General features: G+C 48.7%; 1 protein-coding gene across 5 annotated transcripts in view; it reads left to right on the plus strand.

The window, feature by feature from the left end:
- Positions 1–25,867, plus strand: part of CTIF (cap binding complex dependent translation initiation factor) — a 307,707-nt gene that overhangs the window by 189,870 nt on the left and 91,970 nt on the right. For 3 of the 5 annotated variants that reach the window (XM_089895159.1, XM_022584518.2, XM_022584522.2), the window contains 2 exons: positions 19,470–19,962; positions 22,655–22,954. In XM_089895159.1, coding sequence (XP_089751285.1) covers positions 19,470–19,962; positions 22,655–22,954 — 793 coding nt within the window. The remainder of the gene's footprint in view (positions 1–19,469; positions 19,963–22,654; positions 22,955–25,867) is intronic. The other 2 variants (XM_022584521.2, XM_022584523.2) reach the window with 1 other exon arrangement.

Consider the following 25,867-nt stretch of genomic DNA (forward strand, 5'->3'; position numbering starts at 1 on the left):
TTCAGTAGCTGTGGCACGTGGGCTCGGTAGTTGTGGCTCACGAGCTCTAGAGTGCAGGCTCAGTAGTTGTGGTGCACGGGCTTAGTTGCTCCGCAGCATGTGGGATCTTCCCAGACCAGGGCTCGAACCCGTGTCCCCTGCATTCATTGGCCGAGAATTCTTAACCACTGCGCCACCAGGGAAGTCCCTGCCAGATGATTTTCTAATTCCATCATTCCTTCTACGTTTATTAGTTGTCTTTCTACTGTCAGGGAGAGTCTCTGGTTGATTTTAAACTCACTACTCTAATTTCAGCATTTGGGAGCTAGGGAGAGAAAGTCCTCGTCACCTGTCTGAATGTCCCTGAATATATTTATACACTGAATCCTGGCCGATGGGTGTTTAATGAGAAGGCTGTCAACACGGTACTTGCTCTTGGGGAGATTCTAGCCCAAGAACCCATCTGCTGGACAGCCGTGTCCCAAGAAGGCTGGGCGGGTTGGGAGGAGGGTGGTGTTGGGGTCCGTGAGGTGTATAAACCTGTTGAGTGGCTCCCCCTCCGCCGTGATGTCTCACCACGGACTCGTCAGTTCCACCAGCCCCGTCTGAAAAATATGGCCCAAGGGAGGCCCTATTCCAGCTAACTCCATTTCACATCTCCTCTCCTTCCTGAGATGGAAAAAATGGTCCTTCAGGGACAGAGCAAACCTGTCAGTAATGAAGTTGTGAGGGAGAGGCTGTCCCAGGAGGGTGGCTGGGTTGTGATGGCTGATGGACTGAGGGGGGCCAGTAGCCGGCAGCGTTCCCCTGGAGAGCCTGGAAACTCAGCGGTGCTCCACTACCACAAAGCCGAACCAGCTCAGGACTGCCCTGGGATCCTCTGCTTCCCACAACAGAGCCATCATTTCTTCACCTGGCTTCCCAGGGCTGGCCCAAGGCAGAGGGGCGAGTGGGCAAGGTTTAACACCGAGCCCTGGGGTCATCCCTTCAAGCCTGCCCCTCACCTATTTTCCAGTTGTAGGTCCATTTGATTAATAAAACAACTGAGGGGCAGAAAGGTTAGACAGCTTGTCCAAAACCACCCAGCTAGACAGGGGCAAAAACCAGGGTGTGGACCCAGGTGTGTCCGATTTCCAAGTTATCGCTGCATCCTGCTGCGTCCCCAGGTGGGGACTCCTGCTAAACCCAGTAGGGTTTTGTGGAGGAGGTACTGATTGCAGAATGGGCAGGTTAGGGATAGGAGGTCTCCGTGTTTGGATACCTCCAGTGACGGGGAGCTCACCACATTTCCAGGCAGCCCCCTCCAATGTGGGGTAGCTGTCCTGAGGAAGTTACTCCATTAGGTGAGCTCAGGCTGTGTCTCGGGCCTTCCTTCCCCCAGAGTTCTAAAGGACTCAGCAGTTGGTGACACCTAGTATTTAAACAACTCTTAGGGGACTTTCTCCCCATCCCTCTTCCTCTTTGTCCTATCTTTGAAAGCCAGTTTGAGAGCTACTAGACTACATGGAGATGGTGAGATTAAGATAGATGGGGAAAAGGGCTAGTTTGGGTGGGCCTCTGAAGCCACTCAGCCCGTGGAGTAAGTGTGATAATGTGGGCCAGCTGAGGCCCGCTGGCCAGCTGTGGTGGACACGATGGCCAGGCTTTAGGCTGGGAATCCAGGAAGTCATTGGAGGTAGCCCCTAAGCCTATGGGAACTCCTTAGGTAGTATTTCCCCTGGAATGATGGCGGTGAGTATTTGGTGATGAGAACTTACATGGTGGGAAATTATGTCCAAAATGCAGCCTCTAGAGACCAGAATTAGAGCAGAAGTAGAAGCTGGACATCTAGGGTTTCTTCTTTGATTTCTAACACTTGAAAAAGCCTGTTTCCCCACAGCCTCAGTTCTCCCACCTGTACTATGGGTGCACTGATGTTCAGCACTTCCTCTGAACATCTGATGGATTCATACTATATTGCCTGGAAAACCCACAATATAATGTTCAGTTCTCCCACCTGTACTATGGGTGCACTGATGTTCAGCACTTCCTCTGAACATCTGATGGATTCATACTATATTGCCTGGAAAACCCACAATATAATATTATTAGAAACAACACTAATATAACACGTACATCAACTCTTCTAAAACTCACAGGAACCCTATGAGATGAGTCCTCTATTTGTCCCCATTTTACAGATGAACAAGCTAAGGCCCAGAGAGGTTAAGGAACTTGCCCAGTGTTGCACAGCTGGAAGTTCAGAGCCTGGATTTTAACTCTGGGGGTCTGACTCCAAAGTCCATACTTTGAATTATGGCCGTATGTTACCTCTTGGTAAATACTCTGGGAGTTTGTGTTGGGCGCTTTCTGTATTCCAGGCAGTGAGGGGCTATGGAAGAAGGCCACACAGGGCGCAAGTTCACACCCATAGCCAGGCTTCCTCGGTTCTTTAGGAAAAGTGGGTGGGAGCGCACAGGCTCCAGAAAGGTGGCATGGCCAGATTTTGCTTCCTGGTGTTGATTGATATGACTTGGTCAGTTTAGCCACAATTTCAATTTAGCTGGAAAATCGAGCATCCCAGCTGAGATTTACCTGTATTCGTGTCTACTGTCCACCAGACTCTGAGTGCGTGCCCAGGGTGGCCATATAGCTCGGGGGATACCTGGACTCGCCAGTAGGCTGCACTGAGGGTCCATGGGCCAGACTTGGAGACTGCAGGGCTTGGCTGGGCTAGGCGGAAGGGCGAGGGCCTTTCCCTGGAAACAGTCCGCTAGGGCAGCCGCGTGCTCTTCCCATGACATCACGCTGCCTCAGAACGTATGAGGCCAAGGATTCTTGGAATGCCTGATTCACCCTGGAACAAAAATAATACCTCGTATTTATAATGTGTCTTTGTTCCCCAAAGGCTCTCCCAGGCTTGATTGTATTGTAACTTCAGACGTGCCTTGTGATCTAGGCAGGAATGCAGAGAAGGTGGGACCCCACCTAAGGAAATGCCTTGAGTGAGGATTTGGTGTTCCCATTCTGCAGGTGGGAATACTGAGACATGGAGAGGTGGGTGGTTTACCAAAGCTGCCCAGCAGATTGGTGCTGGAAGCCCTGGATTTCCAGTGGGTTTGAGAGGAGAGCCTCAGAAATGCCCCAGCAGTTGAGTGAGACTCAGAGCCGCATCTAATACCCCAGAGAAAGCTATTTCCTCATGGCCTTCTCTGCTGCCCTAACTAAGATGGAGGAGGGTTCAGGAGCCTACAGCTCTTCCCACCCCCCGCCCACCCCAAGTGCGAGGGTAAAGCCAGCGGGCCACCTGAAAACTCAGACTCCCCCCAGCCCTGCCCCACAGACCCCAGCCGCAGGAACTAGCAGACTGTGGTGGGGAAAGGATTGTTCCCAGCACAGATGGAAACCCGAGGGCCACATGTGGCTTTTGCGGTTTTCCCCAGGCGCAGTGGAGCCAAGGCTGGAAGGCCGGATTTCCAAACCTCAACCCAGAACGCCCGTCCAGAGCCCTCCCAGGCTATGCCCTCTCCCGGGCCTCAGCTTCCCCGTTTACAGTGGCCTCCGGCTCAGCCTTTGGCCTTTGCGTCTGCATATCTAGCTGAGCTTCCGCACCACGTGCCGCCAGAGCCACAACCCCTCCCACACCGGCCTTGGCCAAGGCCTGGGGTCCTCTGGATTGGGGTTCCAGTGGCTCAGCAGTGGTGTGCAGGCTGCCCCGGGCCCTCAGGACCGTGGAACAGGCCGCAAACCCTTGAGACGAGAGCATGGTGGTTGAGAGCACTCATTCTCGGGCCAGACTACCTAAGTTCAAACCAAGTTCTGCTTCTTGCAAGCTGTGTGGCCTTAGGCAAGTACTTACCTTTCTGTGCCTCACTGACCTCTCTGTAAAACAGAGTGCAGTGGTCCCTCCCGCTTAGAGTAAATGAAAGCTCTGCCTGGACCCGTGGTTAGCGCTTCATACACATTACCGTGTTTTCATTACTGTTATTCTGCATCTCTGTGATTTCAGCTACAGTCCCATTCCTCTTGGCAGGCCTCTTGGCAGGGCTGGCTTCTCGGGTGTGCAGTCTGCGCTCTTGTGCTGAGACCCATGCTCAGAATGGCTGCACTTGGTTTAATGCTCTGCTGTGGCTATCTTGACAGTTTTTGACAAGAGGCCCACATTTTTATTTTGCACAGGGCCCTGCAAATTATATGGCCAGTCCTGCCTCTAGGATCAGACTAGGACAGACCCCTGTGCTACTCTCTGCTTCCTTTCCTTCATGACTCTTGTTCCTGGTTGTAGCCAGATACCTGTTTCTGTAATTACTGGATTAGTGTCTGTCTCTCCAAATGGACCCTGAGCTCTATAAGGACACAGCCCTGTGTTGGAGTCATCGCTGTGTCCCCAAGATCTGGCTCACTGAGGGGCTCACTTCAGGCATGAATGAATGCCCGGCCCCACCACAGACTCCGAGGGAGATTTAGAGAAGGTTCTCACACATCTGAGGGAAGTAGATGCTTTTAAGTGTTCACAAGAGGAGCGCCCAAGGCCGTAGGTGGCAGAGACTAGGGAAGCCAGACTAATTTCGTGAGGGGTCTAGAGATAGAGGGGGCACCCTGGGGGCTGGGGAAGGCTCCTGGGCGGGTCTGGGCCTCAAAGCCTGGGTGGGATTAGGAGAGGTATTGAGAGACTCCTTAGGGAGAGCTGAACAGCTTTTATCACCCCCTCCCCCAACTCCCAGCTTCTCTCAGAGTGTTCCAGGAGCTATGTGGCCTTGGGCAAGCCCATCGATACCTCTGCTGAACCTCCAGACAGAGGTTCACTAATTAAACATGTTTAATTAATGAAGCAGTCAATGAACCAGCCTTTCTCCTCCTCCCTCATTCCTTTGTTCATTCATTCTGTAGTTGGTGTGAAAAATCTTTTCTCTGCCTCAGGGTGAAGAGTCAGACCCTCTCATTTCCATCCCAGAGCATCCCTTTCGCCAGGTAAACATCTGGTCTGTAAAGCTTTCAGTCCACTGAGTAGAAGACTGAACTTCTTAACGTGAACTCTTGCCTCGGCTGGCAGAGGTCTCAGCCCTGAATCATTTCCTACCCAACTCTGAGCGAAAGGAGAGCCGCACAGTCTGCTGGGGTGGGAGCCTCTAAAGCTTTGCTGACCATCCAAGGCAGCAGGAGCACTCCTGAGCACGTGATGCTCCTTGCGCGTTGTCAGGGGAACCTGGTGCAGGAGTGTGCCTGACACTCAAAGCCGGCTGGGAAGGTGCTGGTGTTCCTGCCATGATGTGGATGAGGGCAATTACAGGCGGGGCATTTATCTAAGTGGCTAGTAATGCCCCAGTTCTCCAGACCTAAGACCTCCTAAGACCTCAGAAAAGTCGTTGTTAAATCCAATCATGTAGCGTTTCAGGCAGTACCTTAGAGCAGAAACACAGATCCAAGTTCCAGTACAGGCTTTAAACCACTAACTAACTGGGCAACCTGAGGGGAACGAAGCAACCTCCCTGAACCTTGGCTTTCTCATATGTAAGACCAAGCTTTCTCATGCTGTCTCTCGTGTATCTTCACAGCCACCCCGGAGCTAGGGGCCGACACAGCTAGGGAAAGAGACACAAAGGGGTGAAATCCCCCCAAGCCAGGCTCTGAGCTGGCTGTAGTCTCACAGACAGACCAGACGAGGAGTGTCCTACAGAACAGACTCAGTGGGTTTCCAGCACCTAATTCAGCCCCGAGTGTATCTTAGGTGCTCAGTTAACACAGGCCACTCTGATCCTTGTCTCTTTGGTAAAAGCCAATGTCATGTTTCCCTTGGTTGGCTCCCTGAAGAGGGAGATAAGTCTCCGCTATGCTTTTCCTTGCTAAGCTTCCCATTCTGCAAACTGGAGCAGCCTTGTGTGGCGGGTGACCCTTGTTTCCGTGCCCCACATGCCGAGCTAAGCTAAACAGCCCCGGAGCCGTGTGCCTGAGCCCCTACATTTCAGCTCGTGCTTTGTCACGGCAGCGGCGGTGGCAGGGGAGGTGGGACCTGTGCGGGGCATGTGTAGGTGGGCAGGAGTGGAGGCGCCTAGGCTAGTAATAAGCAGTCATCACTTTCTGAAAGCAAGAAATATGAGCCCATGCATAGTTCTCAAACCACTCACCCTAGGAATTTTGCTTTCAGAAATTTTTAAGCAGACCTACAAATTATGTGGTGAAGTGTCCGACATTGAGAGAACCATAATAAGTTGGTGGCCCTCAGAATATCTAGTCGGGAGTGATTATGAAATAAAAAATGAACAGAGAGACGTTTGTCTGCATTTGGACTGCTGCTAAAATCATTTTTAAAAACAAAATCTGAAGTTATTCTCCCTACACCCACCTCCCAAAATGCAGCTGTGGTCTTCGAAGAACTTTTTTTTTTTTTTTCTTAATAAAAGAGAACAGTCTTAGAGTGGAACAAGACGTCTGATTTCAGAACCCAAAGAAGAAAGAATAAACTAAATGAGTGATGGAAAAAGCATACTGACAATTTCCGTCCTCAAAAAAAAATAAGCATTATTTTCCTAACAGCAGGTGTTGCCAGTAGCACAAATGGAATATTAACCTTATCTCCTAAGCCATTCCTTCCCCCGCCCTGCCCCCACCGGAGGAAACTTCCCCCGAGAGATTAGAACATAATAAGCAGACAGGGAGGTGGATTTTTGCCCCTTTTGGCTCGCGGGGCTGCATGTTTAGTATGTCTCCGAAACCTGGACCCACATATCTGGGGATCTGAGACCAAATGTGGCTTCCTTACCCACCACTGGGAGCAACAGTGCCTCATCCCCAGATCAGCCAAACCTAAACCCACAGGTTTCGTGGTGAGCAGCCAGCTGGCCCCTGAAGGAAGGTATCGACGAAACCCAGGGCCAGCAAACACAGAAGAGAGGAGCTGGTTTTGGCCAGCTCAGCCAGCAGCCGCTGACAAATATTGTGAATGGCCACAGCAGGGGAGCCTGGGTCTCCATTGTTGGAGCCCAAGACCCAGCCCCAAGTCTGTTCCAGGAGTTAAGGCCCTCTCAGCCCTTTTCCAGGCCAAGGACATGGGCCTCATGTGGTCATCACCACAGCAGGTCTCAGCGGTAACTCAGCCCTTCTCTCCTGAGGGGGCTGGATCTGAGGGCAAGTGGGAGACAGGAGGTGGACGCTTGGGAGCCGTGACTGGCTCACAGGCTGGGTACACTCCTGGGAGCTTCTGCAAGGCCCTCTGGTGCGGGACTTCTCCTCACTGAGCCTCAGTTGGCTTATCTGTAAAATGGGAAGAAAGATTCTTGACTGGCCTGCACAGAGAGACCAGTCCCAATGATCACTAGCCCTGAAAATTAAGCAGGAAGGAAGAAAAGGGGCTCCATGCCCCATGCCCCTCCTCCAAGGGCATCTGGCTCTTCCCTGCCCTCCTAGGGGCCACGCAGCCAATCTCATTTGCTGTCCAGCCCCATATCAGCCCTCCTTTTGAATCATGAGTCTTGTCTGCCCAGTTAAAAGGGCGCCCTTGAGGGTAGACTCCCAAGCCTCTCCTCGCCCCGCTGTGGACATCACTCCACATGTGCAAAGGAACTGCCACCCAGGCAGAGTGAGTCTGAAAACAACCACTAATGCTCAGCAACCTCGGGCATTCTTCTTGGCCATTGCTGTGTTGACAGGGCCGGCCGGCTCCAAAGCCTTTTGAACTAGGAGGACATGGAGTTCCAGGCCCCTGAAAATTTCCAGGAAAGAATAGAAGAAGCTCTCCAAGGCCTAGCTGATTTCTTTCTGAGACCTTGACCAGCCATGTAGAAATTACCTTTTTCCTCCTCCACGTGAAGAGAAATGGATTTTGGTGGGGGCAGGGGGGGTGCGGGAGGGGGCGGAAAGCTGGGGGAGATGCTGGGCAAAGAGAGGGGAATCCCTGATATGGCAAGTGGGAAGCCAGTCTCAAGACAGATGCTGGGAAGGGCTTGGTCAGCCATTCTTTGGGGGCATTCCTTGGGCCATAGCTGCAGGCACCACAAAAGTTCTAAATAAGGATGACAGAAGTTGTGAGAAGCAAGCGTTATCTGCCAGGGAATTTCCAAGGTTCTTCTCCGGGCTTAAAAATTACACTCAAAGAACAAAGAGAGTGGAAGGGAAAAGGGCCAGTTAATTTAAAGTAATTAAAAAATAAAAGTAGGGAGAATTTACAAAACGTCACGGCACGTGGTGCCACGGGGAGTTGGTGGGCCGTGAAATTCCTTCCGTGCTCTCCCAATGCTTCTCAGAACGAGGGATCCAGGCTCCTGAGCTGACCTGTGTCTCGGGCATCTGGCACCTCTGAAGGCCAGTTGGTGATCCTAAGAGGAACCCAACTCAGTGAGTCACTTTGCTGATGGGGCCCAGCTCGTCCCCGTTCCCCGGGTGCCCTGCCCTGCCCTGAATGCAAACGGACCTTCTTCCAGAACTTAGTGTTAGGCCCGTGATGACCCCTGTTTTTAGAGTGAGATCATCAGGGAATGAAACTGAGTGCCAGTGGCGGTGGTGGCAGTGGTGGGATTGGGTGGAGGGGCTGCCTCTTCTGACTCTGCTGTATTGCCTCTTAAATTATTAAAATAAATACAACTAGAAACCCTGGACATCTAAGTATACAAACAAACATAAGAGAACTCTGAAAGGCAGCAAGAAGAAGTCAGACTGGGTGGGGACCTTGGCACCTGAGGGATGACACAGCAGTGACGTGCTTGAGTTTTCTTCTCAGCCTCATAAATCCCAGACTTGGAGTGAAAGAAGCCGGCAACCCAGAAACACCCACAGGCGCAGGCAGACCAAAATGGCCACAACAAAAGCCTTCCCTCTGCAGCCGAAGAACCAGGCAAGGGGCGGACTCTTAAGACAGAAAACTCTTAGACAATAACTGTTCTACTTCAGGCAAACGCCCTAGAGAAAACTGGCTCCACCCCACGCGTGCCAGTAAGGGCCAAACGAGGGGCTGAGATTCCACCTTTGCCAGGCTGTGACGAGGCACCCAAACCTTGCCAGGCTGGTGTCAGTGAAGCTGGGTGGGGAGTTGAGACCCAACCCTGGAGGTCACTGAGCACCCCTCCCTCTGTGTCAGTGGAGGCCACGTGGGGAGCGACACCCTGCCCCTCCTAGCCAAGGAGGTGTCTGTGTGTGGAACCAGAACCCCCCACTGTGCCCAGCATTAAAGAGGACCCCCTTTGCTCTGTCAGAGAAGACCCAGTGGGGAACCTGACTTCTCCCCCGACCCCGCAGTATTGAGGCAGCACAGCCCTTTCTACTATCGGGCCAAGGTAAGAGGAAGCCAGCCAAACAGAAGATTTGATTAAGTCCAGAGTCTCGTAACATAATAACCAAGATGTCCAGCTTTCAACTGAAAATCTTCTGTCACACCAAAACCTTGAAAGATCTCAACTGAATGAAAAAAGTCAATACCAAAATAACAAGAGATATTAGAATTATCTGACAAAGATTTTAAAGTCATCAGCATAAAAACGCTTCAAAGAGCAATTTGGAACACACTTGACACAAATGAAAAAAATACGTCTCAGCACATAACAAAGAATCAAATGAAAACCTGAGTTAAATAAAAAACTCAATGGATGACTCAACAGCAGAATGGAGGGGACAAGGGAGACCAGTGTCCTGGAAGGTAGAACAATATAAATGATCTAGTCTGAGCAACAGCAAGAAAACAGACTGAAAAGAGCGAACTGAGCTTCACAGACCTGAGGGACCATAACTGAAAATCTAACAGACATGTCATCCGGGAGGTAGAGGAAAAAAAGGGTGTGACTGAAAAATGACCCAAAGAAATAATGATTGAAAACTTCTCATACATTGCTGCTGGGAATGTAAAATGGTACAGCCTCTCTGGAAAACAGTTTGACAGTTTCGTTAAAAATTAAATACGCAACTACCCTATGACCCAGCAATGGTGCTCACAGGCATTTATTCCAGAGAAATGAAAACTATGTCCACACAAAAACCTGTAAACAAATGTTCCCAGCAGCTGTCTGCACAATAGCCAGCAACTGGAAACAACCCACATGTCCTTCAGTGGGTAAATGACTAAACTCACTGATACATCCACACCATGGAATACTACTCAGGAGTGAAAAAGGAACAACTATGGATACATGCAGCCACCTGGATGGATCGCCAGGGAATTATGCTGAGTGAGAAAAGCCAGTCCCACTGGGCTAAATACTGTATGTATATAACATTCTTGAGATGACAAAATTGTAGAAATGGAGACTGGATTAGTTGTTGCCAGAGGCTAAGGAGGAGGTGGTGGGAGGAAAGTAAATGTTGCTATCAAAGGGCAACATGGAAGATCCTGGTGGTGATGGAAATGTTCTGTCTTGATTGTATCAGTGTCAAAATCTTGGTTGTGATCTTGAACTATAGTTTTGCAAGATGTTACCATGGAAGGAAACTGGGTAAAGGATACAAAAGATCTCTCTGTGTTCTTTCTTACAACTGCATTTGAATCTATAATTATCCCACAATAGAAAGTTTAAAAAAATAAATTTATGTTCATTTAGAAAACACAAAAAGGAAGAGAAAAATCCTCATCCCATCCCCTAGAGATAATGACTGTTAGCATTTTGGTGTGTATCCTTCCAGTTTTTCTATGCATATGCATACTTGCCTTAAAAAACAGCACCATGCTGCATGTATTACAACACATGCTACAGAGTGAATTTTTCACCATGTTCTTAATTTCTCCACAGTCCGTTTTTCACTGCTGTTCTAAACACTGCTGAGATGAATATCCTTATTCCTACATCCCTGTGCTTTGATTATTTCCTTTGGATAAGTTGTCACACGTGGATACATTGCAAGGTCCAGTGGTTTACATGTTTTAGAGGCTTTTGTAACCAATTGTCAATTTTCCCTCCAGAAACATACTAATTTCTACTTCTAATATACAGTGGGTTGTAAGTTACTGTTTGTGTGGAAAGAAAAAGAAGCGTATACACCTGTCTCTCACTTAACAACTTTAATTCCCCCTGAAAACCCTGCCACTTAGGGAAAGCTTTTCTTTTAATTTTTTATTTTTATACAATGTTTAAAGGTTACTTTCCATTTACAGTTATTACAAAATATCAGATATATTCCCAGTGTTGTACAGCACATCCTTGAACCTATCTTACGCCCAGTAGTTTGTGCCTCCCACTCCCCCACCCCTATATTGCCCCTCTGCCCTCCCCACTGGTAACCGCTAGTTTGTTTTCTGTATCTGTGAGTCTGCTTCTTTTTATTCACTAGTTTGTTGTACTTTTTAGATTCCACATACAAGCAATATCATACAGTATGTATCTTTCTCTGACTTATTTCACTTAGCATAATGCCCTCCAAGTCCATCTATGTTGTTGCAAATGGCAAGATTTCATTCTTTTTTATGGCTGAGTAGTAGCCCATTGTGTGTGTCTGTGTCTCTGTGTGTGTGTGTGTGTGTGTGTGTGTGTGTGTACCACATCTTCTTTATCCATTCATCTGTTGATGGACACTTAGGTTGCTTCCATATCTTGGAAATTGTAAATAATGCTGATATGAACACTGAGGTGCATGTATCTTTTCAAATTAGTGTCTTTGGGTTTTTCGGATATTTACTCAGGAGTGAAATTGCTGGGTCACGTGGTAGTTCTATTTTTTGTTTTTTTGAGAAACCTCCATACCGTTTTCCACAGAGGCTGCCCCAATTTACATTCCCACCAACAGTGCACGAGGGTTCCCTTTTCTCCACATCCTCACCAACATTTGATATCGGTAGAAAGGAAAGCTTTTCAATGAAAAATTTTTCATTAATTTTAATGGGAAAATGATCCATATAACCCCAACCCAAGGCACCCCCAAATTTTCACAGGTACAGAATTATTGCCGCTCGGTCCAGATGGCAGAATAGAAGGATGCGGAATTTGTCGCTCCTCACAAGTTCGCCAAAAAGACATTTACAAATGGAATAATTCCCATAGAGCTCCTGCTGAACAGTAGTGGTAGACTTTGGACACCTAAAAAAATGAAAGAAAGAAGAAAAAAGAAAAAAAAGAATCAAAAAAGAGACCAGCAACGCTGGCAAGAAGCTGAAGGTGAGGAGAGGTCCCCACATTAAGAAAGACTCCCTCATGGAGGGGAAATGAGCTGGGACAGAAAAGGAACTTTGGGGGATCAAAGGAGAACACAGCAGATGGTCTATGGAAGGCAAGACAAAGTAAGAACCACACGCATGATCTAGACGGCAGCTCCGTGCATTCCAGCCTGAATCGTGAGTCACCTGTTGTGAAGGGGAGCTGGGTGCTAGAAAGAGGGGTTTGGAGTGCAGAGCCAGGGAGAGGACAGCTCTTGGCTGTGAGAAAACAGCCTGAAGGGACAGGAGCGAGGGGCACCACAACCGGGAAAGTCTGTGGAAAAAGCCTGAGACACCATAGCAAGGCGTCGTAGTAGCGTGGCATGCAAGGGGCGGAGCTGCCATTATAAACCCCTTCCCCATCCGCTTCTTCTGCCTCTGTGGGCATTGGGAGGGGCTCCCACCAGAGCAGGCCCGCCCGCCCCTCGTGCCAGGGTCATCTTTGCCTGCACCGCCCACCCCCAAACCTCCTTGGGAATCAGCTCTGGGCACGCCTGCCTGGGACAAGAGTCCACCGAGGGGACTCTTGGCAGGGTCAGAGGGCTGAAGCGTGGGGTTGGAAGAACAGACCTGGGGAGAGAAACGCAGTTGGCCACGCAGATACAATAGAAGGGACAGGACTGAGGGGACGCGTGGCCAGGAATGCCCCTAGATGAAGCGGGGTCTGCCTGGAAAGCAAGGCATCATTGTTGAGAGACGCACAGGGGGCAGGGGCAACAATGCTCCCATACACCAGCTCCTACCACTGCGGGTACTGGGAGTACCCAGGTGGGCTCCAAGCAGCTGCTGCTTTTGCTCCCACTCACCTGGGCAAGGGTCAGATGCCTGAGGGTGGCACACAGGCAGAGGTGGGGTTAACACCAAAACTGGGGCTTCCCTGGTGGCACAGCGGTTGACAGTCCGCCTGCCGATGCAGGGGACACGGGTTCGTGCCCCGGTCCACGAAGATCCCACATGCTGCGGAGCGGCTGGCCCCATGAGCCATGGCCGCTGAGCCTGCGCGTCCGGAGCCTGTGCTCCGCAACGGGAGAGGCCACAACTGTGAGAGGCCCACATACCGCAAAAAAAAAAAAAAGAAAGAAAGAAAAAAGAATGAAAAGAATTGAGGACAGTCTCAGAGACCTCTCAAACGCACCAACATTCGAATTATAGGGGTCCCAGAAGAAGAAGAGAAAGGGAAAGGGCCTGAGAAAATATTTGAAGATATTATAGTCAAAACTTCCCAGAGAGAAGTTCCAGAGAGTTCTCTGGAAGCGCAGAGAGTTCCATACAGGATAAACTGAAGGAGAAACATGCCAACACACATATTAATCAAACTTACAAAAATTAAATACAAAGAAAAAGTATTAAAAGCAGCAAGGGAAAAGCAACAAATAACCTACAAGGGAATCCCCATAAGGTTATCAGCTGATTTTTCAGAGAAACTTTGCAGGCCAGAAAGGAATGGCAGGGCAGATTTAAAGTGATGAAAGGGAAGAACCTACAACCAAAAGATTACTCTATCCGGCAAGGATCTCATTCAGACTCAAGAGAGAAATCAAAAGCTTTACGGACAAGCAAAAGCTAAGAGAATTCAGCACCACCAAACCACCATTACAACAAATGCTAAAGGAACTTCTCTAGGTGGGAAACACAAGAAAAGAAAAAGACCTACAAAAACAAACCCAAAACAATTAAGAAAATGGTAATAGGAATATACATATCTATAATTACCTTGAATGTAAATGGATTAAATGCTCCAACAAAAAGACACAGACTAGCTGAATGGATACAAAAACAAGACCTGTACATATGCTGTCTACAAGAGACCCACTTGAGACCTAGGGACACATACAGACTGAAAGTGAGGGGATGGAAAAAGATATTCCATGCGAATGAGAATCAGAAGAAAGCTGGAGTAACAATACTCATATCAGACAAGATAGACTTTAAAATAAAGAATGTTACAAGAGACAAGGAAGGACACTACATAATGATCAAAGGATCAATCCAAGAAAAAGATATAGCAATTGTAAATATCTATGCACCCAGCATAGGAGCACCTCAATACATAAGGCATATGCTAACAGCCATAAAAGGGGAAATCAACAGTAACACAATATTAGTGGGGGACTTTAACACCCCACTTACACTAATGGACAGATCATCCAAACAGAAAATAAATAAGGAAACACAAGCTTTAAATGACACAGTAGACCAAATAGATTTAATTGATATTTATAGCACATTCCACCCGAAAGTAGCAGAATACACTTTCTTCTCAAGTGCTCACAGAACATTCACTGGGACAGATCACATCCTGGGTCACAAATCAATTTAAGAAAGTTGAAATCATATCAGGCATCTTTTCTAACCACAACACTATGATATTAGAAATCAATTACAGGGAAAAAAACTGTAAAAAATACAAACATATGGAGGCTAAACAATACACTACTAAACAACCAAGAGATCACTGAAGAAATTAAAGAGGAAATCAAAAAATACCTAGAAACAAATGACAACGAAAACACGATGACCCAAAACCTATGGGATGCAGCAAGAGCAGTTCTAAGAGGGAAGTTTATAGCAATACAATCCTACCTCAAGAAACAAGATAAATCTCAAATAAACAAGCTAACCTTACATCTAAAGCAACTAGAGAAAGAAGAACAAACAAAACCCAAAGTTAGTAGAAAGAAAGAAATCATTAAGATCAGAGCAGAAATAAATGAAGTAGAAATGAAGAAAGCAATGGCAAAGATCAATAACACTAAAAGCTGGTTCTTTGAGGAGATAAACAAAACTGATAAACCTTTAGCCAGACTCATCAAGAAAAAAAGGGAAAGGATCAAATCAGTAGAATTAGAAATGAAACAGAAGTTACGACTGACACCATAGAAATACAAAGGATCAGAAGAGAGTACTACAAGCAACTATATGCCAATAAAATGGATAACCTGGAACAAATGCACAAATTCTTAGAAAAGCACAACCTTCCAAGACTGAACCAAGAAGAAGTAGAAAATATGAATAGACCAATCACAAGCACTGAAATTGAAATTGTGATTTAAAATCTTCCAACAAACAAAAGTCCAGGACAAGATGGCTTCACAGGTGAATTCTATCAAACATTTAGAGAAGAGCTAACACCGATCCTTCTCAAACTCTTCCAAAAAATTGCAGAGGGTGGAACACTCGCAAACTCATTCTACAAGCCTACCATCACCCTGATAGCAAAACCAGACAAAGATATCACAAAAAAAGAAAATTACAGGCCAGTATCACTGATGAACATAGATGTAAAAATCCTCAACAAAATACTAGCAAACAGAATCCAACAACACATTAAAAGGATCATATAACATGATCAAGTGGGATTTATTCCAGGGATGCAAGGATTCTTCAATACATGCAAATTAATGTGTTACACCATATTAATAAATTAAAGAATAAAAACCATTTGATCATCTCAATAGATGCAGAAAAAGCTTTTGACAAAATTCAACACCTATTTATGATAAAAACTCTCCAGAAAGTGGGCATAGAGGGAAGCTACCTCAACATAATAAAGGCCGTATACGACAAACCCACAGCCAACATCATTCTCAGTGGTGAAAAACTGAAAGCATTTCCTCTAAGGTCAGGAACAAGACAAGGGTGTCCACTCTCACCACTACTATTCAACGTAGTTTTGGAAGTCCTAGCCACAACAATCAGAGAAGAAAATGAAATAAAAGGAATATAAATTTGAAAAGAAGAAGTAAAACTGTCACTGTTCGCAAATGACGTGATACTATACAGGGAAAATCCTAAAGATGCCACCAGAAAACTACTAGAGCTAATCAATGAATTTGGTAAAGTTGCAGGATACAAAATTAATACTCAGAAATCTCTTTCATTCTTATATACTAACAACTAAAGGGCAGAAAGAGAAATTAAGGAAATAATCCCATTCACCATTGCAACAAAAAGAATAAAATATCTAGGAATAAACCTACCTAAGGAGGCAAAAGACCTGTACTCAGAAAACTATAAAACACTGATGAAAGAAATCAAAGATGACATAAATAGGTGGAGCGATATACCATGTTCTTGGATTGGAAGAATCAATATTGTGAAAATGACTATACTACCCAAAGCAATCTACAGATTCAATGCAATCCCTATCAAATTACCAATGGCATTTTTCACAGAACTAGAACAAAAAATTTTACAATTTGTATGGAAACACAAAAGACCCCAGATAGCCAAAGCAATCTTGAGAAAGAAAAACAGAGCTGGAGGAATCAGGCTCCCTGACTTCAGACTATACTACAAAGCTACAGTAATCAAGACAGTATGGTACTGGCACAAAAAAACAGAAATATAGATCAATGGAACAGGATAGAAAGCCCAGAGATAAACCCATGCACATATGGTCACCTAATCTATGACAAAGGAGGCAAGAATATACAATGGAGAAAAGACAGCCTCTTCAATAAGTAGTGCTGGGAAAATTGGACAGCTCCATGTAAAAGAATGAAATTAGAACACTCCCTAACACCATACACAAAAATAAACTCAAAATGGATTAAAGACCTAAATGTAAGACCAGACACTATAAAGCTCTTAGAGGAAAACATAGGCAGAACACTCATTGACATAAACCACAGCAACATCTTTTTTGATCCACCTCCTAGAGTAATGAAAATTAAAACAAAAATAAACAAATGGGACCTAATGAAACTTAAAAGCTTTTGCACAGCAAAGGAGACCTTAAAGAAGATGAAAAGACAACCCTCAGAATGGGAGAAAATATTTGCAAATGAAGCAAATGACAAAGGATTAATCTCCAAAGTATACAAGCAGCTCATACAGCTCAATATCAAAAAAGCAAACAACCCAATCAAAAAATGGGCGGAAGACCTAAAAAGACATTTCTCCAAAGAAGACATACAGATGGCCAACAAACACATGAAAAGATGCTCAACATCACTAATTATTAGAGAAATGCAAATCAAAACTACAATGAGGTATCACCTCACACTGGTCAGAATGGCTGTCATCAAAAAACCTACAAACAGTAAATGCTGGAGAGGTTGTGGAGAAAAGGGAACCCTCATACACTGTTGGTGGGAATGTAAATTGATACAGCCACTATGGAGAACAGTATGGAGGTTCCTTAAAAAACTAAAAATAGAGCTACCATATGGTCCCACTACTGGACCTATACCCAGAGAAAACCATAATTCAGAAAAACACATGCACCCCAATGTTCGTAGCAGCACTATTTACGATAGCCAGGACATGGAAGCAACCTAAATGTCCATCGACTGAGGAATGGATAAAGAAGATGTGGTACATATATACAACGGAATATTACTCAGCCATAAAAAGGAATGAAATTGGGTCATTTGTAGAGATGTGGATGGACTTAGAGAGTGTCGTACAGAGTGAAGTAAGTCAGAAAGAGAAAAGCAAATATCGTATAATAACGTGTATATGTGGAATCTAGAAAAATGGTATAGATGATCTTAGTTGCAAAGCAGAAATAGAGACACAGACTTAGAGGACAAATGTATGGCTACCAAGGGGGAAAGGGGTGGGGTGGGAGGAACTGGGAGACTAGGATTGACACATATACATTATTGATACTATGTATAAAATGCACAACTGATGGGAACATGCTGTATAGTACAGGGAACTCACGTAGTGCACTGTGGTAACCTAAATGGGAGGGAAGTCCAAAAGGGAAGGGATATCTGTATGTGTATGGCTGATTCCTTTTGTTATGTGGTGGAGGCTAACACAACATTGTAAGGCAACCATACTCCAATAAAAATTAATACAAAAAAATTTATCAAGTGAACAGTGAAATTGAGTTTATATAAGTAATAATAATTTTAGAGCAAATAAATATAATTTGTTCATGAAATGCAGTGCAGCGAAGTTCTGTTGTACCTGCCAAAGAGATGGATCACAGACTGGGGCAGGGGCCTCATTCCCTAGAATGTAACGTCTTCTCTCCACTTCTTCACTGGCTTTACAACTTTGAGAGGCTCATGGTTATCCTGTTCTCCAAATGCACTTCAAATAAGGTTATGGCATGGAAAACACCGTGAGGGTGAAACAGAGGTGGAACACAGGAGTGCTTCAGTGATGGAAGCAGCCCTTGAGCTGCTGGACTGAAGGGTCCTCAGAATACCCCCACCCCCTTGCTCTCCCTTAGTCTTCAGATCAACACGTTTGGGGTTTGTCCCGTGATGTACACCTCAAATTTGTTCCATATGATAATCTCTGCTTTGAAATTGTCAAAAAAAACTCGATGAGCCTGTCTGCCTAAAACCACCATGTTAAATATCACTTCTGTATTGCTCAGCTCGGGCTGCCATAACAAAATACCACAGACCGGGTGGGTAAACAACAGAAATTTACTTTCTCACAGTTCTGGAGGCTGGAAGTCCAAGGTCAAGGTATTGGGTTTGGTTTCTTCTGAGGCCTCTCTCCTTGGCTTGTAGGTGGCCGCCTTCTGGCTGTGTCCTCACATGGGATTTCTTCTCTGTACCTGCATCCCTGGTGTCTCTGTGCGTTCAGATTTCCTCTTATTATAAGGATACCAGTCATGGGAATTCCCTGGCGGTCCAGTGGTTAGGACTCAGTGCTTTCACTGCCAGGGCCCGGGTTCCATCCCTGGTTCCCGCAAGGCATGCAGCACGGCCGAAAATAATAATAATAATAAGGATACCAGTCAAATTAGATTAAGGCCCACCCTAACTGCCTCATTTTAACTTAATCACCTCTTTAAAAGTCCTATCTCCAAATGCAGTCACATGCTGAGGTCCTAGGGGTTGAGGCTTCAACATAGGAATTTGAGAGAAACACGATTCTGCCTGTAACAATTTCTTATAGCATATTTTGTTAGTGGGTTTGGGGGCAGAAATGTCGGTGTACCCAAAGAAAGGCTGTGTAACAAATGGTATAACTCTTCATGAGTCATGATGGTTAAAAAGTCATTAACAGGATAGTTGTTATCAGATGCAGGTCTGTGTATATATCTTTACTGGAACATGCATAGAATATGTTCACAAAATGATAATGGCTACTTTAAGAAAACATACTGGGTGTCTGGGAACAGTCAGGAGGATTCGCTATATACTCTGTCATTGTAATTTTGTTCCCTACACGTGTACTAATGCATATTCTAATAAGGGAATAAAATACTTATTTTAAGTCAAGGGTTGACTTAAATCCTATATAATCACAGGGAGCTGTCTGTCATATTCTCTGCTAGTATCCCTAAGCCCCATCACAAAGCCTGGTGCATAGGAGGCCTTCAGTAAGGGTATTGAAAAAATGAATAAATGAATTTCTTCTAACGTTTGGACACAGGGACCCTGGCCAGCGGCCCCAGTGACCCTCTTTGTCTTTCCCCTTTGGTTTGCAGGCGGCAGCAGAGACCCCCAGGAGGGAACAAGCCGCAACAGCACGGTGACCATCCACCGGGCAGTGCCAAACACAACAGGGACCACCAGAAATCCTACCAGGGGGGCTCAGTGCCCCACCCCTCAGGGAGGTCCACCCATCACGGCTACAGCCAGAACCGGCGCTGGCACCACAGCAACATGAAGCATCCACCAGGCGACAAGGGGGAGGCAGGCGCCCACCGCAATGCCAAAGAGACCGTGACCATGGAGAGCCCCAAACTCGAGGACGCCCTGGGGGATGCCGGGCACAGCGGCCTCGAGCCCCCCTGCAGCCCTGATGCCCTGGCCCCGGTGGCTTCCGAGAGGCTGCCCCTGCTGCAGCCAGGCGGTCCAGAGGCTGAGACAAAGCGTAAAGACAGTATTATTCCCGAGCGCAGCGGGGAGCGGCCCAAAATTACCCTGCTCCAGTCTTCCAAAGACAGGCTGCGGCGAAGGCTGAAAGAAAAGGTACCGGTAATTGAATTTTCCTTGTTCTCTTGCATCAGGGAGGACAGCGCGAGGTAGGCATCTTGGTAGGTGGGCTCGGGGTTGCGGACCTGGGGAGCCTCGTGGAGGGAGGCTCATGTGGCCCCAGCACACCTGGTCAACGCTGCCTGAGGGACCCCCGGCCACCAGACGGCAGGCCCATGGCCAGCTCTGCATGTGAACCCCCTCCAGCACATTCCACCCTCCAAGAGTCCCGGGTGAACACTCGGTACCAGCCCCCAGCCTGAGAAGGGAGGGGAGGAAGAGGCATGTGCCTCCAGGTGATGGGAGGTGGGCAGAGAAGGCCTGGTTCTTCCCTCCAGCATTATCTGGTGGCAGATACTGCCCTGTTAGTGCTAAAGGGCATCTAGGGAAAACACAGAGCCTATAACATAAGAATGCTTCTCCCGAAGGCGAGTACCAGGCTGCGCTCCCTGCCGGGGGAGAGCAGAGGTGAGTTGGGCAGAGTGCAGCAGACTGGCCTCAGCCTTGCCACTCCCCCCCTTCACCAATCAGCAGTAGGGAGGGGTCTAAGGGACAAAATTTAAGGAGGCACTCACTCTCAGCATCACGCAGATGCCCATCCTGCACTGGCACAGCCCTGAGAAGGAGGGCCTCCTTAAATTTTGCTCCCCAGGAGCCTCACATTCCTCACCCTACTGCTGGCCCTGGTCTCTAAAGCCTAGTTCACAAATTCAGGAAGAGATGCCCCAAGCCTCCAGAGAAGGACTGGAGCTCTGTCCCTGGCATCGTTAAGTCCACTCTGAGCACCCTAGCTCCCCGTCCTCAGCCAAGGGTGCAGGTAAGGTCACCTTGGAAAGGAGCTGTTCCCAAGAAAGGCCAGCTTGCCCCCAGCTTTCCTCCACGGAGTCCTCCTTTTGGGGCTTCTGCAGAGCTCGAAGTTCCGGGCTTCTCCCTGGCATCTCTCTACGGCCTTCTCTCCTCCACCTTTCACCTCCGAGGCCAGGTCCACACTCAGGCAGGACAAGGCAGGTCAGACCTTTTCCCTGATCGGTTCTCGAAGGTGACGTGCTGCTGCTGGCATCCTTACAGCCCCGGGCCCCCACCCACTGCTCCCTGTGGGACGGGCGGCTGTGAGGTCCTGGAGGAAAGCCTCACTCATTCCCTTACATCCCAAAGATAAGAGCCTGGGAGAGCTTCGCAAGTGATGGCCAGTGTGTGGTCTTTGCCTGAAGAGCTTCTGGAACAGATTGCTGCAGTCCAGCCAGGGAGAGAGGACTGTTCATTCTCTCCAGCTCTACTGAATGTAACCGCAGTGCCACAGAGAGGAAACAACATGGGCTTTAGAGTCCAGCAAACCAGCTCAGTCTTCACTCTGCCTTTGACTGGTTAGGTGGCCTTGGGCAAGTCACCTAACCTCTCTGGGCACACCTTCCCCCCCCACCAGTTTACCCATCTGTAAAAATGGGTATAATACTATCCACCTTGCAGACAGACTGCAGATCAAATGCCATAAGCTGTGTGAAGACCCTCGAGGGGTTATTCTATACATACCGACCACTATTCCTGCCCTGGGGCCCACAGGGTTGGGGTGGGGAAGGAAGGGGGAGATAGAACAGGTAAGGTAGATCCATGGCGCCTATATTTCAGCTTCAAGAACTGCCCTCAGGTGAGGCCTCCTGGACCAGGAGGAATGTGCTTAAGCAACAGCAGGGCTAAGGGAAAGCTATAGACCATCTAACCTAACCTCCTCGTGTTACCAGGGAGGAAAATGAGGCCCGGAGAGGGAAACCACTTCCCAGAGCCATCCAGCTAGAGACAGAGAGCAGGTTCTAAGACCTGGGTCTGAGCCTCCCAGCCCTGGATTCTTCTGTTGATGCTGGAAGGGCCAACATGGGGCTTCCCTTTATGTCCCTGAGCCTGCCGTTTAACCCTGGTCTCACGTCCCAGCAGTTAAGTCAGTCATTTTCCTGGCCGCTAATCTATACTTCTGAGACATCAAATGCCATTTTCTTCCTCCCCCAGCGCAGGTCTGGTCCCAGTTGTAGTGAAGCCACTCGAGGGTGCAGGGTTTTTATCTGAAGTTTCCCTCCTCGAAGTGCCAGTTGTTTTCGTGGCACGTTGAAGGATTCCTCGGTGTGCAGTGCTTGTTGTAAAAAGCCAGCACAGTCTCCATAGGACACAATGCCAAGGCCGTGTCACAGGGATCCCCACACCCAGAGAACATGATGGTCCTCGGGCTGAAGGGGCCGAGGTCTGGAGGACAAGGTAGCCACTCCATGGGCACCTTTAACCAGCAGAGCAGGCATTTTGGATGCTACCTCCTTCCTGACCTAGTGTTCCTACCCTCGTTTTCTCTTGGCCCAATTTCTCATCTGTTATTTTATTTCATCTTTTTTAAGCCCCATTACATCATTTCTAGATTGAGATATTTAATGTGTATGAGGCAAAGCCAGTGTATATGAGAATCCTGGGTAAGAGCTGTAGCTCACAAGAAGGATCCACCCAGGGTGTCACAGGGGCCAAGAAAAGGGTCAGCAGAGAGCCTGGGGCCCCAGGGTCCATGGTGAAGGTCGGCATTCCCGGAGGGATCAGACCTCAGGTTCTAGAAGGTGGGGTGGGTCCTTTCTGAGGGTGGCAGGCCCCCTCCACTGGCCACCCCTCCGCAGAAAGCTGAGCTCCACTCAGGCGCGACTCGGTTTGTCTCCCGCACGCCCAGGATGAAGTGGCCGTGGAGACCACCAGCCCTCAGCAGAACAAGATGGACAAGCTGATTGAGATCCTGAACAGCATGAGAAACAACAGCAGCGACGTGGATGCCAAGCTCACCACCTTCATGGAAGAGGCCCAGAACTCGACCAACTCCGAGGAGATGCTGGGGGAGATCGTCCGCACCATCTACCAGAAGGCCGTGTCCGACCGCAGCTTTGCTTTCACGGCCGCCAAGCTCTGCGACAAGATGGCGCTCTTCATGGTGGAGGGGACCAAGTTCCGGAGCCTGCTTCTCAACATGCTTCAGGTAACGGACACCGACAGCTGCACCTCCCACCCCACCCGCTTGTGGGTTATTACTAGAGAGAAGGCTGCCGATTCTGACCACAGTTGAACTTTTCCCAAGTTCCACCCTTGCCTGATTAATTACAGAAAATAAAAAGGCACTCAAGGGGCAAGGGATGAGTGACCGGATTTGCGTGTGTTTGTGTGAGGGCTCCATGGTTACGATGGACCAATATAATTTTATAGGTGCTTCATGTTTAACCAGCCTTTCCCTCTTTCTATTTCCATGATAGGAGGGCTGGCTGTTGTCTTAATAGGCTCTGCTGTGACCTCTCCACGTCCCAGCAGACATACACTTACTGTGGACTTCTCTTTTCCTCCTCTTTCTCTTCCCCGGGACCACCCTCCAGACCCTGCAGGTGGTGCACTGGTTGTGGTTGGTGCTGAGATGGGTCTGAGAAAAAGGCATAAGGGCCTTGAGGAGGGAAGCTTTGATCTGTCTGCCAATGCGCCTGGGCTTCTTGAAAACACTTTTAGGGCCGAGGGGAAGCGTGGAGATCAAAGACCGTCTTGTTCCTTGGTGCTATCCCACTAAATCCCTCCACCCCAGAGAACTTAATCCCGCCCCTCTTTATTCCTTCCTCCGTGGGTGCCGGCGTCCAGCGATGGTTTTACTGGGGTGTGTAATGGGCACGGGCATGGGCACTTAGGCTGAACCCGGCACTGTTTGATCTCATAGGTGGAGAGCTGAAGGCCTATACCTGCTCTTTCGTCATGGATGGTAGCAAGTGAACTGGTCCCAAAACTGGTGGCGTCAGCATGGTGGCCATGCCAGGCCCAGGGACTATTCCTGGGAGACTTGGCTGTGGAAAATCATCTGTAATCATGCTTTGTATCTTAGGCTAGTTGAGATATGAAATGAGTTTCAGTCCAGGTAGGGTAAAGCAATAGCTTAGAAGTTCTGAAAGTAGGATTACAGAGCTGGAAGAAACCACCTGCAGGTCTGTCTTAACGAGGGTGACCATATAATAGGTCATCCAAACCATGACACTTTTGAGACTGGAGGCTCTAGTCATAGTCAGGCCGAGACCCCAGGCGTTAACCAGGACATATGGTCACCCTGGTCTTAGCCACCTGGTTCGCAGTCTTCCCTCTCTTCCCTGAGAACAGGGTGGGGGGAGCCCCCTCCGAAGGCTGCCCATGGGCTCCATCCCCGCCATCCTCTCCTCTTCCCAGGGAGACTGCTCACTGCAACCCAAGCCTCGCTGGCCAGCCTGGGCTGCTTCTGTCCAGCTCCAGGCACCGATCGGGTTCCCATTCCTGGATTGCCCATGCTCCCCGGTGATGAATTCCCTTATTACCTGAGGGATTTGCACATCGGGCATGTTCCTCGCTCGCCGGAATGTCCTGAGAGAGTGTGGAGGGTGACAGTGGGAAGCAGCCTGTCTGCCACGTACAGCCAGGCACGGGGGAGTCAGGGACAGATTGGCCTTTGGCCTTGGCTTTTATCAAGAGAAGGGCCGGGATAGGGCAAGACTTCTAGACAGCAGTTGCCAGCTCCAAGTAACCTAGCCAGAGCCAGTGGCGGACAGACACACAGGGCGTGAGACGAGACGCACCCAGGAGGGAAGGGCAGCTGGCAGCAGGGGCCACCCAGGGTCCTGCCCCGGTCAGGCTTCTCTTCCAATGACCCGTGGTTAGAGCGGCCTTGCCCACAGTGTCCAGCAGAGCATCAGTCCTGGGAAATGCTCAGCCACGAACGGAGCTTCATGGCCCCTACACCCGCCTCTCCGTCAGCCACAGAGTGGACTGGCTTAGGCCAGCAGGAAGGGAACCTGTTTGGCTGCACCCAACTCAGTGAAGTCCCCTTTGCATTCCCCAGCTAATGACTCCTTGTGGAATCAGTGTGCTGGGAGACACAGTTTGGCAAACGCTAGCGCAGGGAAAGAGCACCAAACCGAAAGGCAGGAAACAGGGCTTCTCGGCCTGATTCAGCCATCGTCACCCGGAGCTTGGCCTCTGCAGCTCCTGCTGGGAAAGTGACTGGCTGCTCCACACTGGTCAGTGGACCTGATGATTTTGCCCTGCTAAAGATGAGTCGGGGGCCTCAGGGAGGGCGTGAGTGGCCCCACGTGAGCTGCTTCCTTTCTCTGTCTCTCCTGGCCCTGTTAGTGACATGAAACAGTCCTGGGTCCCTCTCATCCTCAGAAACTTGCTTACCCCATATCGGGGCTCAGTGATAGGTCTGTCATGTGTGACAGGCTTTGGGGGCCAGCCCAAGAGACCCAGTCCTGCTAGCGTCACTTGTCTCTGGGGCAGAGGGGGACCCTCACTCCCAATCTGCCATTTGCCTGGGTGGAGCCTTTGTGGGTCACATATTTAGAAATCGAAATGTCCCCTAGACCCTACCACCCCCTTCATCTCCTGCAGCCCCAGCTTAAGTGTAAGAGGCAGAGGGCTGGAGCTGGACGCTCAGGCCTCCTGGGTCACTGTTCAGAGCCCTTTGGCTCCCATGGAAGGTGGGCTGAACGTGCTGGCGTGAGGCTGCCCCTAAGCTCCTAGCAGACCCCCGGTCACAAGGCCTGGAGGAAGCCAGCACTGCGTGTCTGTCAGGACCCCCTCTGCAGCTGAGGAGGTGGCGGGTTGGAGTAGGCTTCCTAGGCAGCGTAATACATGGCCACTCACCACCCCAGACCCACAAGGCTCAAGAAAAGAGAGCAGTGGGCATAGCTCATTAAACCCCACTTTCCTTGTGACCCACAGGGGTGTCGTTTTTCACCTGCTCTCATCTTCTGGCCAACCTGATTTGTATCCCTTCCCTGGCCAGCAGTCCTGGGCCTGGCCCCCAGCGCTTTCGCCCTGCTTTCTCCCTCTGAGGTTCACGATCAGCGGCATGCACTCAAGGCCCACTGCCTCTGGATCCCCAGCCAGCCCC

This window comes from Delphinapterus leucas, chromosome 14, assembly GCF_059928025.1.
Source record: "Delphinapterus leucas isolate spDelLeu-1000000601 "Yukka" chromosome 14, BTC_Dleu_Yukka2, whole genome shotgun sequence".
NCBI lineage: Eukaryota > Metazoa > Chordata > Mammalia > Artiodactyla > Monodontidae > Delphinapterus > Delphinapterus leucas.